This window comes from Zootoca vivipara, chromosome 1 (genome assembly GCF_965207765.1).
Source record: "Zootoca vivipara chromosome 1, rZooViv2.hap1.1, whole genome shotgun sequence".
NCBI classification, from domain to species: Eukaryota; Metazoa; Chordata; class Lepidosauria; order Squamata; family Lacertidae; genus Zootoca; species Zootoca vivipara.
Window position 1 is genome coordinate 44,469,930 of NC_142582.1, and position 16,812 is coordinate 44,486,741.

The following is a 16,812-nucleotide window of genomic DNA, read 5'->3' on the forward strand; positions in this document are numbered from 1 at the left end:
TGGAAGAATTTGCTTACTTGTGATACTGCAAAAAAAGCAGCAAAGACTGCAGTGTTCAGGTCCAATTGCCAGTTGCTGCATCCAGCATTTTTAAAATACTACATTGCCATTTAATGGATTTTTATATCTTCTCTACATGTGCGCTATTGAAGAATATGTGGTCAGATAAAGATCTTTATTAAGACTGCTATAACTTCATATGAATAAATATACTAATATATTCCTTATGACAGAATTCTTGTTGCCGATCCAGAGAGCGGATACATACACACTGTAGCAGATACAGATCCCAGACAACAGGGAACAAAGTATTAGGAAAGGAGCCCAATATTAAGCCCTCAAGAAAAAGTATTAAATGTTTCAGCCAGTTGTGAGTTTTGCAGAATGTTTTATTTCCATAAATCAATAGATTTCATCTTCCTCAGAGGAATCTCTTGTTTAATACTACATGTTTTTCTTCTGAATATTCTGTTAGCTGTTTTAGGTTGAGTCCACACATAGTCTCCATTACCAATTCATTACTAGCAAAATGCCTTTCATGAAACTGACTGTGTGGTACGTAAAAGGTAAAAATGCAAAGCTCCCTTGAGAGTCCCGAGTCCCATGATGCTGGGACCTGATTTTTATAGATGCAGTACACAATTAACTTTTATTATATTTAATGTTGATTTCACATGATAAAAATGTGAGGATGGTTGCCAGCTCACCATTGACAAGCATATATTTTTCCTGCAAGACCTCCCACCAGACTTCACACTGCCCAGACTTCACACTGATTGAAGTACTGAAAAGTGACAATATGCCTCACTGTTTTGCAATTTTTTTTAGAGACAGTGCAATGCCTTGCACCTTCCTCCTCTCCTTTCTCTAAGCACAGAAGAGATATTGCAAACTTCACATTGAATAAGTGAAATCTCTTGCTACTTTCTGAGTCTTTCAGAAGACCAGAAAAACAAAAATGAACTTCAGTCCACCACTCTCAGCTGGAAGCTGTTGGGGGGAAGACGGGTTCTTCTGGTGCAGCACTCAGTGTGACATCACAATCAAGATCCTGCTCCCCACCTTTAGCGGAAATTTTAACTGGCTACCAAGCCTGTACAAAATTTATGGATCGTAGATAAGAGACTCATGGATCAGGATCAAATGGTGGATTTGACTTCTTTTTCCAGCTGCAGCGCTTTAGCACAAACCATTTGGTTTTTGAGCTACAAATTATAATGCAATACTCTGAAGGGCTCTGAATAGTGCTCACGATTTCTCCGACCTTTTGTATCTTCTTAATATGCACGTATTCCTAGGAAATTATCTATAGTTAAAGAATAATGCCATACACATCAAGAACTGCCAAGAAGAGAAAAAATCTTCTTTTAAAAATGTCAAGCAGGTAGCTTGATTAAGGTGATAAAGCATAAAGGTCACAGAGGGCTGGCTGGAGATGCTGCACTAATATTATACTCTATAAAGGGTGGCTGCATCACAGTTGAAGGTCTTGAGGGCAAACAGCGGACCAAACAGAAATTCAAAAATAAGATTATTTTCCAACAGCAAGTTTACAATCTGAACTTAAAATATTTGATGTGGTGGCCTAAATTTTAGGAGCTTGATCTGGTCCGTTGTGGGTGTAACACCCACATAGTACTCACATGGTCTCAATGGAGCCCTGTTTCCCACCCACCATCTACCTGTAAATGCACAAAAAGTGTGTCAATGCAGCACTATGGAACTTCAGAGGAAATATCTGCATTTTCTCCATAGTCACATCTAGCTCTTCCTCTGGATACTGTCAACTGTGCTCAATGTGGGGCTTTGGGTAGCTTCCCACCATCCAGGATTCTAAATGCAGGTAAATACATCTTCCATCAAATCCCCCCACAAAGAGAGTCTGTGTCTTCAAATAGTGGGATGAAGGCTCCATGCAATTTTGCGCAACATATAGCTGGCTCCTCAAAAGCCATATGCATGTTTGTGTACCATGTTTTGTTGTATCAACAGTTCATCTCACTGTGTTGAGGGGAAATATGATAACTATCTTCAAATATCTAAAGGGCTGTCATGTATATGTTAGGAAACCCTACAACTATACAAATGCAAACACATTTACTAGCACTGGTGCTTGTCTTGTTCATCAACCAAACTTTAGCAGCCTTTGGGTATACTAATCATAGTGGAGACCTGCAGCATATAAAACATACAATAAGCCTGTTAAAAGATTAGCTCCTAGACTACAAATTTATATGCATGGATAATGAAGATGGAATTAAGCAGTGCGACCAAAATGCTAAATTCAGAACAACTTTTATTATTTTCAATAAAATCTTTTAAGTTTTAATATCCTGCTTCTCAGCTGCAGGGATCAATAAATTTTCAGTAGCTTTTTCAATCTGACAGTACCATGAAAATGTCCACTGAGTAATGAAAATGTGATAGCTCCCTTTAGAAACAGACAGTGCCTTGGAGAAAGCAAGATGGCACACTGGGTGGTGTGGTGAATTGAGGAAACAAGTAAAGCAACCACACCAAAACACACTATTTTTACATTTACTGCTAATTACATCTAGTACATCTGGTACATCTTCTGCTTCACTTCTGCTTTTGTTTCTTTCTCTCACAATTTGACAATTTGCCACTACAAACAACTCAGGCTGAGTCACTATGGGCTGGAAAGGAGGTGCTCCTTGAAGGTTTATTGAAACGTAAATAATCCCCTCCTTCAAAATACTCATACAATCTGCAACCACTCTTCAAATCTCTCTCTTGCACAGTCCAACACATCTTTCCTTCAGGCTTGCTGGCATGGTCATTAGATGAAAAGCAGAGCTGGTACATCTAGTTCAGCATCCATTTCTTGCAGTAACCAACCGGATGACTACAGGATGCTCACAAAAATGTCCTAAGCATAACAGGGCTTTCCCCACTTGCGATTCCCAGCAAATGGTACACAGAGGCAGAACACTACCATCATGACTAATAGCCACTATCCTCCATGAATGTCTAATCCTCATGGCCACCACTACTTTTGGGGAGAGTGAATCCTATTGTTTAATTAAACACTGTGTGAAGAGGTATTTCTTTTGTCTCTCCTGAGTCTTCCAACACTCAGAAGACTTTAAGGCTGGCAAATAAAGGGATTATGAACTGCTGGATCTGAAGCAGGTTTGTAAACTCTAACAGAGAGAACTTTTGTTAGCATTAATTATGGGTAACAGGCATGTAAACATAATGCTCTCCCTCAGGGAGGTATGCCTGACACCAACTTTGCTGTCTTTTAGGCACCAGGCAAAAACATTTATGCAGGCACTTAAAACATTACGATCATCTCCAGTACTTTACTCTCTTCATTTTGGATTTTATCTGTCTTACATGTATTTATTATTTTACTTTTTATTTTTGACAACTGACCTGAAATCACCAATGAAAGAGTATATAAACAAACCACGGGTATGATGTCAAAGCAACGGAGATAAATATCTACACTTGCAATTATCAACAAATTAAAGGAGCTGTTCCCTAAAAGCACATATTTTACTTTCAAAACACTCTCTCTTGGATGCTGATCAGATATAGGCTCAAACATTGCAAGAGAGGAGGAAGAAAACAGAATAGTGCTCCCCTTTTTATGGGTTGAGAACAGTTCTGAGGAAGCTGAAATACCAGTTAAGGAAGCTACAACTGTAAAAGAAAAGCACATGAGATTACTTCATAACATACCAGCAGCACTTTATACATTAGCAATCTCTCCCCCCACCCCCGACAAATGCACACGTCTATGTGCAGTATAATCTGTTGTTGTTCCTGAGCTGATTTTCTTTTCTACACTGCCTTCATTGCAAAGAAGAATATAAATATCCACAAAGTGAGTGATAATGAATACTTCATACCCACATGGGAGTTTTTGAGTGATCAAAGCACTTCATGTAACATTCTCTCTCAATAAGGCAAGTGTCAGAAACCTGTGGCCCTCAATATGTTGTTGGACTCCATCAACCCCAGCCACCATAGCTGTTGGCAATAATTAAACAGTATAGAATATTTTAAACTACATAATTTTCCCTTAGCCTGGATATTGAAACTGCTTGGGATCTGCTGGATTGGAGATCTAAACAGGCTATGAAATACTTTCAATCCTAATATTTAAACATGCACATTCTGTTTAATTCATGTAGGTTTTAATATTTTTAGTAAAGATCAAGTGTTTTAGAATAAAATGTCACATTCACTAAATTTAAGGTCAAATTACTCTAGCGGCCCTCAAAAATATCCCTCACTAATTGTGAATGGTGGGAAGCCATGGATCCACCAAGAGGGTTCTCAAGAATAAACTGTTAACTGAGCATATTTACTTCTCAAAATCAAGAAGTCAATCTGCTGATTATGCTGCAAAGACCAAGAAATTGAACTACTATTTATGGTACCATTACTGACCTAAAGGATGGGAATTGGAGATATCTCAATTAATCCTTCTTCCAATTAGTTTCTATTCTTGTCATCAAGAGATAATTTGTATGTTGGGCTTCATGGTACTGAATTTCCTCTCAAAAAATTGATTTTAAAATGTGTTTAATACTCCTGTGCAAAATAAAATCCCTTGAATTTTCTTATTAGTTTGATTGCCCTAGAGCTAATTGATTGTACCTAAATTGAATATTTTCAGCTTACCAAATACCCAGGACCTAAAGCAGTGTTTCCCAAATTTGGGTCTCCAGCTGTTTTTTGGTAACTCTCATCATCCCTAGCTAGCAGGACCAGCGCTCAGGGATTATGGGAATTGCAGTCCAAAACAGCTGGAGACCCATGTTTGGGAAACACTGACCTAAAGGATTATCCCACCCCTTGTATTTCCAATCAATCACTGTACTCTGCAGAAGAGATCTGTTCCATACTATATAGGAATTGGGCTGTTAGTGCCATGGCATGTACCCTTTAGAATTCCCTCTCATTAAGTATTAGCTAGGTGCCATCTCTGTTGTCTTTTCAGTGCCTAATGAAGACCTAACCCTTTCAGAAGCATTTTGAGATACTTCCCGGTCTCAATCTGTTTTTAGAAGTTTTAATTGTTCTCTATGTTCATTAAAGGTAGACTGCACCCTGTATCTGCAAAAAATGTGCTCTCTCAATCAGCATGGAGCTATTTGAATATCTCCTCATAGTAACATAAAAACAAAAGTATTTTTTAATGCCACAGCCTGTAAATGCAACATAAAATTGCAAAACCAATATGTCAAGCTACCTTCAGCACAGAAGAGACACTAATACCCTGTTTCTCATATTTTAAGACATACCCATAAAATAAGCCATAGCAGGATTTTTAAGCATTCAAGGAATATAAGCCATACCCCGAAAATAAGACATAGTGATAGGCACAGCAGCAATGCCAGCCGCGGCAGGAGGAGGAGGAAAAAAATAAGACATCCCTTGAAAATAAGCCATAGTGTGTTTTTTTGAGGAAAAAATAAATATAAGACGTGTCTTATAATATGAGAAACACGGTACTTAGCATTTAACTGCTTCGTTAATTACTTCATAAGAAACCCTCGATCTCATTTCCTTCAAGATTTGCTAAATTAAGTAAATTAATGTCTTCCACAAAATTTGATGTAATCCATTACATAACATTTCCACGTCCATGTGGAGTTATTTAACTTTATTTAACATTTAATTTTAAAATGCTGCGATTCATTCAAAGCCTTTGGGATATGAGATGACAAGACATTCAAATGTTATAAAGATTAATTAACAGTAATCAAAAAAGTATTTTTGCTACCCCTGCACTTTCAGCAAAACTGCTAGCATTTTATTCATCCTTCTCATAACAAAGTCCATGTTTTTCTTATGCTAGGCATGACAGGCCACAAACTTAATTTTATTGACATACCGTATTTCAGATCTAACCTATTAAACCCCTTCCAAGGTTGTTGGGTTTTTGTTGTTGCTGCTGCTGCCGCCTTCTTGAAGAGCAGCAGTAGGCCATTACTAAGTTTATCTGAGTGTATATTGATAAATATTTATAAAAGTTGCATTTTACTGTCATAGCCTGAACCACTTTCTAATTTTCTCAGCTTTAGTTGTGTTATTTCTGTGCTCTAAGCTTCAACTCCTCCCCTAAATTCCTCATGCTCCCTTATTATATGAGCAATACAATGTGATCTTATAAACACTATCAGTGCAAGTTTAACTTCCATGTGCTCACATTTATCTATCAATGCACAACTGACTGTTTCTGAAACTACTTGCACACTAAAGCACAATGACAAATCTGCTGAATGTTTTGGGTTCACATAACTGGTCTGGCCAACTTTTGTCAACCACCAGAAAGTGAAATGCTGGTATGCTGAAAGATTTAGGACTGCTGAAAGACTTAAAAGATCTTTAATGTATAGGGGTAAATACAAGAACCTTTAAGTGATGAGGTCATGCAATGAAATGGACAGTAGATAAATTCAGGGCAGGCAATTAATTTCTTCACCCCATAATTGACATAGAATTCGGTACTCCTTGTGATGGCTATAAACTTTGAAAGCTTTTTAGAGGATTAGACAAATTCAACTGACAGACATAAAAGAAAAGAAAAGAAAAGATGTCCCAATGCTTATACAGTAGGCAATTTACTTCTGGTCACTAGGAGTAAACAGCACAATATGGTTGTAGCGTAGTGTCCTGTCTGCAAGCACTCCAACAGTACGTGACTAGCTACTGTCAGGAGACATGTTAGACTTGTTCCAGCGACACCATTTTTATGTTCTTAATCCAAGTTTCTTTAACAAATACATTTACATTGACATAGAGCTATCTGAATCTTCTTATTAAAACTACAGTACAATGAATGCCAGACAATATACTAGACATATAGACATCAATTTTGTGCTAGATGGTTCACTTTTGTTCCCTTTGAACAGCAGTTTTTTTCTGAATTGTGATTAGGGAGAGCGTTAAGGGGAAACTAAAGAAAGCTGAGAAGGTACACAAAATCTTCTAGGGAAAGAGGACACAAAAAGAATGGATGTAGTCATGAGTTTCTATCCCAGCAGATTAAATTACCTCCTCCAAAGGTCAAATAATTGCAGCCATATTGATGAAGCATTCTGGGGACGACTGATTTTCTTCCCAAGTTAAAGTAGGAATATTTTCAGCATTCATTTACAACAGAATATATTCAAACTCTCCATAACAATGGGCATTTCTGATGCAAAAGGCAGAACTAGAGGCTCAGCCAGAGTTAGAAACTCAGATATATAAGCTAGTCACCAAATGGCACCTTAAACCAAGGTTATGGTCACTACAACAGAATGTCTAGGCACATTGCTGTTGTGTCTTTTGCACTGGAATTTATTGTTATCATCATTATTAGTATACATTTCGTATCTATACAGCTTTATATTTTAAAGAAAAGATCTCAAAACGGTTAACACATTAAAACATCAATTGAAACAATCCAGAATAAAACAAAATCAAGCTTCAATGGAAGTATTTCAGATTCTTCTCTAAGTGACATTCTGTTTTCCCATATTTATTTACCAACAATTTATAGGGCTGCCCCTATTTATAGGGCTGCCCCGTAGCAGAAGTACTCTAGGAAGCCAGTGTGGTGTAGTGGTTAAGAGTGTCGGACTGGTAGATCATGAAGCTCACTGGGTGACCTTGGGCCAGTCACAGCCTCTACCTCGCTGGTTTATTGTCAGGATTAACTGAGGAGTAGTACAAGGGAATTCCCACTTATGCAGGGTTTTGTTCCCAGCTGCTGTACATGTCACCGGGATGCACGTGAGTGGGAATTCCCGACCCTTTCAGTGCCAAAAATGGCATGTATGTCAGCGGAAGCGCATGTGCTGATTGTGCACAAGTGGGGAGACACCTGTAATCCTTGGAGAAAAATGTGGTATATATATGCAATAAATAAGATATTTTGCTCACCTGCTTAAGAATGCTGGAGGGGACAGCCAAATGGAAATATCAGTAGCCAACTTGGCATCCAGAGATCTCCACATGGCCACAGTTGGCCACATGCCAGTCACAAAATGCACCTGGCAAATTTTGAACACTGGGCTCAGAATGAAGCCACCTGACCATAGCATGATTGTGCTCCTTCCACGACTATAGGCAGCAATATATTTAAAAGAACTCAACCAAGGTATGCTTCCCTTGGACAGAGGCTGCATAAGACATACCGTGTTTCCCCTTTTTTACGTCACGGTCTTATAACTGTTTTTTTCCTCAAAAAAATACAGGGTGTCTTATTTTTGGTGGGGTGTCTTTTTTTTTAATTACCTGATGATGATAAGATATAGTTTGCATTTCTGTACATTACAAAAAGGGAATAAAACAAGAAGAAAAACTGGCTTAGGTGCTCCACCCGTCCTGGCAGGGCACTCCAAGCGCTTGGCGCTGTGGAGAGCTCAGCGTGCACCACGCTGCAGCTGCTGGTTCTGGGCAGCAGGGAGGCAGATCTCCTTGGCCGGGCCAGGCGGAGGCCGCTGGCTCAGGTGCTCCACCCGGCCCGACAGACTGCTCCAAGCGCTCGGTCTTGCGGAACACTCCACGCTGCAGCCGCCAGATCTGGGCAGTGGGAAGGCAGGTCTCCACGGCCGGGCCAGGCGGAGGCCGCTGGCTCAAGTGCTCCGCCCGGCCCGACAGAGTGCTCCAAGCGCTCGGTCTTGCGGAACACTCCACGCTGCAGCCGCCAGATCTAGGCAGTGGGAAGGCAGGTCTCCATGGCCGGGCCAGGCGGAGGCCGCTGGCTCAGGCGCTCCGCCCGGCCTGACAGAGCGCTCCAAGCGCTCGGTCCTGCGGAACACTCCACGCTGCAGCCGCCAGATCTGGGTAGTGGGAAGGCAGGTCTCCATGGCCGGGCCAGGCGGAGGCCGCTGGCTCAGGCGCTCCGCCCGGCCTGACAGAGCGCTCCAAGCGCTCGGTCCTGCGGAACACTCCACGCTGCAGCCGCCAGATCTGGGTAGTGGGAAGGCAGGTCTCCATGGCCGGGCCAGGCGGAGGCCGCTGGCTCAGGCGCTCTGCCCGGCCTGACAGAGCGCTCCAAGCGCTCGGTCCTGCGGAACACTCCACGCTGCAGCCGCCAGATCTGGGTAGTGGGAAGGCAGGTCTCCATGGCCAGGCCAGGCGGAGGCCGCTGGCTCAGGCGCTCCGCCCGGCCTGACAGAGCGCTCCAAGCGCTCGGTCCTGCGGAGCGCTCAGCGCGCTCCACGCTGCAGCCACTGGTTCTGGGAGGCGGGGAGGCAGGTCTCCTTGGCCGGGCCAGGCAGAGGCCGCTGGCTCAGGCGCTCCGCCCGGCCCAACAGAGTGCTCCAAGCGCTCGGTATTGCGGAACGCTCCACGCTGCAGCCGCCGGATCTGGGCAGTGGGGAGGCAGGTCTCCTCGGCCGGGCCAGGTGGAGGCAAGACCACTGGCTTGGGTGCTCTGCGCAGCTGGCTCCAGGCACCGAGCCGGCAGGCCTCCTCCTGCTGCTGCAGCCAGCGTTCTGAGTCCCACTGGCTGGTTGGGGCGCTCGGCGGTCTCGCTCCACACGGCATGGAGATATGTCTTATTTTCGGGGTATGTCTTATATTTAGCAAATGTTTAAAAATCCTGCCATTGCTTACTTTATGGCTACGTCTTAAAAATGGGGAAACATTGTATATTGCTATAAGAAATGAGTTATTTGCAACTATACAGGTAGGGGTTCAATTTAAACACTCCCAACAAACCTCATCCATGCTCCCATATTAGATTTCGAAAGACAGTCAGCATCCCCCAAAATGCTGTGAGCTTTGGGCCCCAAAATCAGCTCTATATGTAACTCTCTTCCTTTAGTCCCACTGGAAAGGAAACCTAAAATCAATTCCTCCTTACACAAAGACAGACACCTTGAAAGTCTAAAGTGGAAAGCCTGCTCTACATGTGAGGTTTTACCATGTGACTTAGAACATTGCACGATCAGGGTTCTAGATTGTAACTAGCTTGTGTATGTTGGCCTATATACCACTCAATACAACATGGAGGGGAGTGGTACCAGGAGACAGCGATGTAATGCAGGGAGATGGTGTGGCCTTGTTCTTTCCTCCATGTAAGCTCCAAACACCTGGGCTATCAAAAATGGGGATAACAATAAGCACGAGTAACATAAACAGTGGTGGTTGGAAAGTCAGATCAAAGTGTGGAGCTTGGGGTATTCTGTCCTGAATTGGGGAGAGTGAAAGAGGGCTGACAGCAAGGCTAATGGCTTTGAGTGAGAAGAGTTAGGACAACTTCTGCATTCCATTGATTCATCCACTTCCCATATCTCAAATATCCCAACCCCATTCATAGTAACTCTCCGTGGTGCAATGTAAAATCCTGCGCTACACAAACAGGCAAGTTAGCCTGCCAAGTTTTCTGTTACTCATCTTTTCTTTTTTACAAAAAATGTGGTCTGAATAAACACACTTGCAAATGACATACAGACACCACTCTAAGAGCAAGGAACAAACATGACGAACAGTTAAGTCTACGCCTTCTAAGTCACTGAACCAGCAGAGTAAGTAGCTCATAGAATCTGGTTTCAACCAATGTGATCTACTTTGACGCAGCATTAAAATATGATTATTAAGCAACAGCAACCACAGATCCAAAGAGCTACTGTAAACACAACAAAAGGCCCGTGAAAGCTCAGAAGGAATTATTAACGTCTTTGCTGTGAGTCCTAGAAGACCTGCTCCCTGCCCTGCAGGCCCTTTTCTACCAGGGCTGGAAGGGTGTAGGCCTGACTGACTCCAGCTACAAAAGCTGAGGCTCCAAAGCTGAGGCTGCAGAACAGACACTGGGCCCGGGGTATTGATTTTTGGGGGTTGGGAGTTAGATTGTTGCTGTGATATTTTTTGTTTATTTTAGATCTTATGATTTCTATGGAGATAATTCAATTTGGTTGCATATTTTTTATGTTTTATTTATTGTTTATGACTCCTTTTGTTACATTGAAATTATGTGGTTTTTCCATGTTGCTAGCCACCTTGAACATAGAATATCAGCACAGCACAGTACTGCTAAATAAGTACTGTAATACATTAGATGGGGAAGCAGGTCTGTACAGTATTTTAAGAAGCGGATATTCAGTAAAGTGAGCAGCTTGAGATACATCACTTCCCTCTAGAAACTTTTCCTCATGGGAAATATCGGTTTAGGCTCTTTGGTGAGGAAAGATAGAGAAACTCAAATTAAGTAAATAACAGCATGAGACTGGTAAAAAATGTGAACTTCAGCCTTTCTTCTAGGTACCACCCCTGTCTCTAACTAAAGCGGACTCTAACCCATGAAAGCTTCTGCCACAAAGTATTCGCCTTTTAAGACTCAGTTGTTTCTACCTAGCAGGGCTGTTGTACCGCTGCCCCCCCCGCCCATCCCTTTGGGTATTTGCCCCAGATATTTAGGTGGGGTGGGAGCACTAGAAGCAGCAGGCCCCACTCCAGCCAGCCCTCCCTCCTCTCTCCCTTACCCTTTTTGTCCATGAGCCACATGAAGAAGAAGCAGGGCACGAAGCCGATGGGCCCCCAGAAGACGAGCAGGGCGATGTCCAGCTTGGAGAAGGGGAAGGCCTGACGGGCCGAGTTCTGGATGGGGCCCCAGGTGTTCCACACCAGGCCCTGCGCGAAGCCCAGCAGCGAGAAGAGAAGCAGCACCAGCCAGCGCCGCCCGTACACGCGGCCGGGCAGCAGAGGCGGCGGCGAGCGCGGAGGCGCCGCGGGGACCAGCCCTTGGCTGCGGGAAGCCGCCGCCCGCGAGGCCGCTGCTGTCCTCCGGGGCTGGCCATGCGGAGGGTAGTGCTGGGGCAGCGCCGCGGGCGCCGGCGGAGGAGGCTGCAAGAGGGGCTCCCGCTCCTCGGGGCTGCTCCAGTCCGAGCCCATCGCCTCAGGGAAGGAGACCCCCCGCCGCCCGCTCGCCTCTTCACCTGCCTGCCTAGCCGGCTGGCCGGCGTCCTAACGTAACCCCACTTCAGCGGCAGCGGCGGCAGTAACGCAGGCAAAAGGCAGCAGCCCGGTCAGCCGCATGCGCGATTCAGCCGGGCCTCACCCGACGCCAAAGCGCCTCTCGGCACCAGGCAGCGCATAGAGAGAGGAAAAAGAATAGAGCGGCGAATGGTTGCTTGTCTTGCACACGGAAGTTCCTGCTTTCATCCCAGGCGCTGTATCACGTGCGAATGAATCCCACCATAAGCGCTTGCACCTGAGTGATGGTGATGTGTGCCAGGTTAAGACGCTGGCAGTCCTGTGCTTATTATAATACCCGGAGCAGACCCACTGAAATGGCTGGCCCTTAAGATAAAGCCACGTACATTGAATTCGGCGGGTCTCCTCTGAGGAGGGCTAACCTTGGGACACAACCCTACGTTGCGGTCGTTTTCAGGGGCAGAAGCGACAGCTGTCCATTGAAGACGAAAGGGAGGGAAATGCAGGATTTTTGTGTCTCTGGGAGTGAGCGGCATGTCAACACGCACGCAGATTAGTAGGGAAGATACGAGTTTATGGTAACGCGTGCCTTGGTTTGAGACGGAGGCAATGTGATTGGTCTGAATTTAATTTTTTAAGAATAAATAAATAAAGCATTTAAAGATTTGTGTTGCTTACGCTAATGCAGTTTATTATCCTCATATTCTGGGAAGGAGGGGCCGTTGGTCGTCAAAACAGCATTGCAAAGTATTCCGCCTCGGTGCCTACTCCTTGCAGTACTCCCCCCAGTAGGCATAGCTCCTGATTCTTCAGGGTTTGTCCACCTATACGTGCCCATAGCATAGCTGTCAAGTTCTCCCTTTTTAAAAGGGACATTACCTTACGCTGAATAGGCTTCCTCGCGAGAAAAGGGAAAACTTGACAGCTATGGCATAGCTTGACCTCTCCCACCCTTAGAATTGCACAGCTCTTTGGGGAAGAGGAGCCGCGCTGGTTCACACGTGTCTGCACGTGATTTGATTACCACATCCCTGATGAGCAGCAGCTGAATACGTGAAAGCATTTCACCAAGCGTTGCGCAAGCGGGAGGGGAAGAGTTTCCTATTTGGGGATATCGGTAAACACTTGTGCGCTCTGCCCAGGCTGACCCGTGACTGTCGGACGCAGCTTTGTGGTTACGTGGAAAGCAGTCGCGCGTTTCCCGAAAAAAAGCAAGGGCAGCAGCTGCAGTCCCACGCTTTGCCAGGCAAAACACAAACAAAGCCACGTGATTCTGCGCCTGATCTCCCACATGATCTCGGGGCGGGCTGGTGACGGCGCAACGTTGAGCCGCTGAGGGAGAAAGAGGAGGGGCCCGGCGCGCTTTCTCTTTCGGAATAGGAAAGGCGAGAGAGAAAGGGAAACGATGGCAACGAGAGCAGATACTCTGGTGGTCTCTTCGCTGCCCGGTAGGTTGCTCCTTTCTGTGCCAATATCTGTACCGGTATCCCCGCCCCGTCAAAGTATCGGATCTCACCTGCACAGGCTCTCATGCCTTGGTTTCTAAATTTACGTGGGACAGACATCAGGTTAACATGCCCTTTGGGAACCAGCTTCAACTTCGTTAAATATTATATAAGCCTTTCAGACTGCAGCGCCTTCAACCCCGAGTTGAAGCCGGTGGTGGCCAAGTCGTGTTGAATAATGTACCGGTAGACATTGTGCATATTGGCTGGTGAATGTTCAACCTGCCCATATAAACCGAGCAATGTGTGAAATGCCCTGCTGATTGATTAATGGTTGCTCAGCCTTAGTTGGAGACTGTACACATTGACTGGGCAAAATTGCCTACTGGACACATTCTCCATGCAGTTTAGAAAATGTACACTAAGGCCGGCTTTATTCTGCGTTCAACTTGCGTTCACCACAGCAAAACATACACAAACAAAAGTATAAATCACTGTTCTAGCTTAACCACTAACTTGCTGATCAGTTAAGTGTAAGGAAAGCAGTGCTTTGAGAGTCTTTGATTCAGATACTACTTTAGATCTTACATTCTTCCTTCTTTCCCTTTGAAAACTGGTACAACTGTCAAGCTGATCTTCACATTTAAAAAACAGAATGTTGACTGGCCATGCATATCCACCTGCATTCCAATTTCACAGCCTTCCAGAAAATGCATTGTGTTGTATTTTACATTTTCCCATGCTTTGGATTTGAGCGGAAGTTCGCAACCAAAGTATAGAATGGTGTCTGAAGTATATGCATTTCTTGTTGATAATTCTTGTGTTCAGCTGTATATTTTGCATTTTGCCTCTCACTTTGTACATATAGGAGAATTGAGCTGGTATCTAACCTTGATGTGTAGAATTGTGTCCTGAATATACACATCAAACTTAATTCTGATATTTCAAAGTTAAGAGAAGTTGCATTACAAGTCAGCAAACAAATGGAATGCCCAAATGGGCAAAACCAAAGGTCTTTCTTTGCCAGGACACATAGTTGTCTTTTTGATTTTAACCTGGGATGCCTGGAATATAAAAACTGCAGGAATAAGAATGACTCATTGCCTCCACCAGAATTGCCCTGGTTGTGAATGCATGTTTTCCACAATGCTTTTAGTGAATACTTCCAGCAGCAGAGAGCAGCACACTAAAGCATACGTTTGGCCTATGGTCCATGTGCGCACAGGAGAGGAAGATACTGAACACAAAGCTGCCAGAAAGGACAACTCTAGTGAAACTAGTTCTCACTTGCCCAGTTATTTTCCTTGCCCCATGTTTGCTTTAGATATCTCATCATAAGAACATAAAACAAGACTGCTGGATCAGGCCAATGTTCCATCTAGTCCCATATCCTGGGGTCTCAATGACCAGCTAGATGCCTGTGAGAAGCTTGCAAGGTGGACATGAGCAAAGCAGCACCCGTGTATATTGGTTGCAAGGGGAAGGACGTGCAGCAAATAAAATTCATTATGATGTAGTCTGTTGGTAAAGGCAAAAGAGACAGCAGCTACGGTAGCCTTGCAGCAGTTAAGTGCTGTACTGATGATGAATTTGATCATGCACATGAAGGTGCAAAAAATAGTTCAAGTTGTTGCTGATGATGCTTGAGGAACTGGCCTGTTGCCTGCAGAACTCAATTTACTTCTTGCTTTTTTAAATGTTGTTTCAGTTCTTCCTTCCTCCTGCTCACATGCTTGTTGATGTGGAAGCAAGTCCCCATGTGGGCAATTAAACTTACTCATATTTTTACTTTTTAAATAGATGTGGTTGCTTAGCTTTATTTCTGTTTAGGTTCTCCTTCTTGCACACATGCATGTTGATGTGGAAGCAAGTTCCCCTGAGGTTAATGAAACTTGCTCATATGTTTACTTTATATACAGTATTATGATTATATCTTCTTTTGTTTCCATGGAAATCAACATGGTGTGTGTAGGGTTCCCAGGTGGTCTGTCATCCCGACCCAGCCTAGCTTAACTTCAACAAAATAGGTGCATCATCTGCCTTCAGACATTGGGAATAGACTGATCCTATGATGAATTCAGTATGCCTAAGTCCATTGAATCCAACTCTGCATAAAAACTGGCCACAGGTTTGTCTAGAATTGCAGCATTGGATGCAGACTTCACTAAATATTTGTCCATTTTTTGTATTAATGGCAGTTGTGATTCCCCCCCCCCCATTCAGATGCCAACATGGTTTTATGAGAAGTTCTCTTAAGATTTCCTTATGATTATAATTTTTCTTTTCTAGTAGTTTAAATCCAAACTATCTTTTAAGTGAATTGGGAAATCTGTTCATCTCATTATGTTGTATTTCTAATAGCCTACTGGTTTATGAGCGATGTTCATAATGGATAAATACTATCTTACACCTTCCAAGCAGTATATTCATCTCTCTGAGGTTCTAATACTGCACACTTACTAGGGAAAAGACCCCACTGAATACAGTAAGACTTGCCTGTGAGTAAACATGCATCAGGCTGAACTGCGATTTCCCCTCCAGATTGGCTAGAGAACTTTTGACTTCATATTCATTAAGGGGAACTTGTTCATAATGCTCACATGGTACAATGCACAGTTTATTTAGTCCCATTAACTGGGCGATGTTTAGGTAATTTTTGGCTCGCATTAATAAATAATCTGAAACTGGTTATTCACACCCACCCAGTGTTCATATTAATGAAAATACAAACACTGGTAAGTTTCCTGTGCCTGTCCCCTACCTTTGAATTGTGTTTCCGAGCACAATTCAAAGTGTTGGTGCTGACCTTTAAAGCCCTAAACGGCCTCAGTCCAGTATACCTGAAGGAGCGTCTCCTCCCCCATTGTTCTGCCCGGACACTGAGGTCCAGCGCCGAGAGCCTTCTGCCGGTTCCCTCGCTACGAGACGCCAAGTTACAGGGAACCAGGCAGAGGGCCTTCTCGGTAGTGGCACCCACCCTGTGGAATGCCCTCCCACAGGTCAAAGAGAATAACAATTACCAGACCTTTAGAAGGCATCTCAAGGCAGCCCTGTTTAGGGAAGCTTTTAGTGTTTGATGGATTTCTGTATTTTAATATTTTGTTGGAAGCTGCCCAGAGTGGCTGGGGGAACCCGGCCAGATGGGCAGGGTATAAATAAATTATTATTATTATTATCATCATTATTATTATTATTATAAATAAGAAAGTAGGAAAATGAAGAATGTAAATATGAGCATGAATCACATATTCAGTCATTTGGACTAAGCCATCTTATTTTCAATATAATCAGCTTTAAATCTCTTCTGACAGAATTAAGAGTTTAGGATAGATGCTAAATATTATTCATTTGTATTTTGCATTAATTAAATTGTAATTGAAATAACTAATTGCAATTGCAGTATTTTAATTACTTTGTTTCCTAGCACCGTGCCTGCATACAGATGTGACTATAGTGATGT

At 43.5% G+C, this 16,812-nt stretch overlaps 2 protein-coding genes across 5 annotated transcripts in view; one reads left to right on the plus strand and one right to left on the minus strand.

The window, feature by feature from the left end:
• The window catches only part of SLC49A4 (solute carrier family 49 member 4), a 69,227-nt gene extending 56,660 nt beyond the window's left edge, over window positions 1-12,567 (minus strand). Inside the window, exon 1 of the mRNA XM_035128932.3 lies at window positions 11,457-12,567. Coding sequence (XP_034984823.3) covers window positions 11,457-11,865 — 409 coding nt within the window. The 5' untranslated portion in view covers window positions 11,866-12,567. The remainder of the gene's footprint in view (window positions 1-11,456) is intronic.
• Window positions 12,568-13,045: 478 nt separating this feature from the next.
• Window positions 13,046-16,812, plus strand: part of HSPBAP1 (HSPB1 associated protein 1) — a 56,846-nt gene continuing 53,079 nt past the window's right edge. For 2 of the 4 annotated variants that reach the window (XM_088662283.1, XM_035128919.3), the window contains exon 1: window positions 13,167-13,355. In XM_088662283.1, the coding sequence (XP_088518409.1) occupies window positions 13,313-13,355 (43 nt within the window). In that variant the 5' untranslated portion in view covers window positions 13,167-13,312. Of the gene's footprint in view, window positions 13,356-16,812 lie in introns of all 4 variants that reach the window. The other 2 variants (XM_035128910.3, XM_088662300.1) reach the window with 2 other exon arrangements.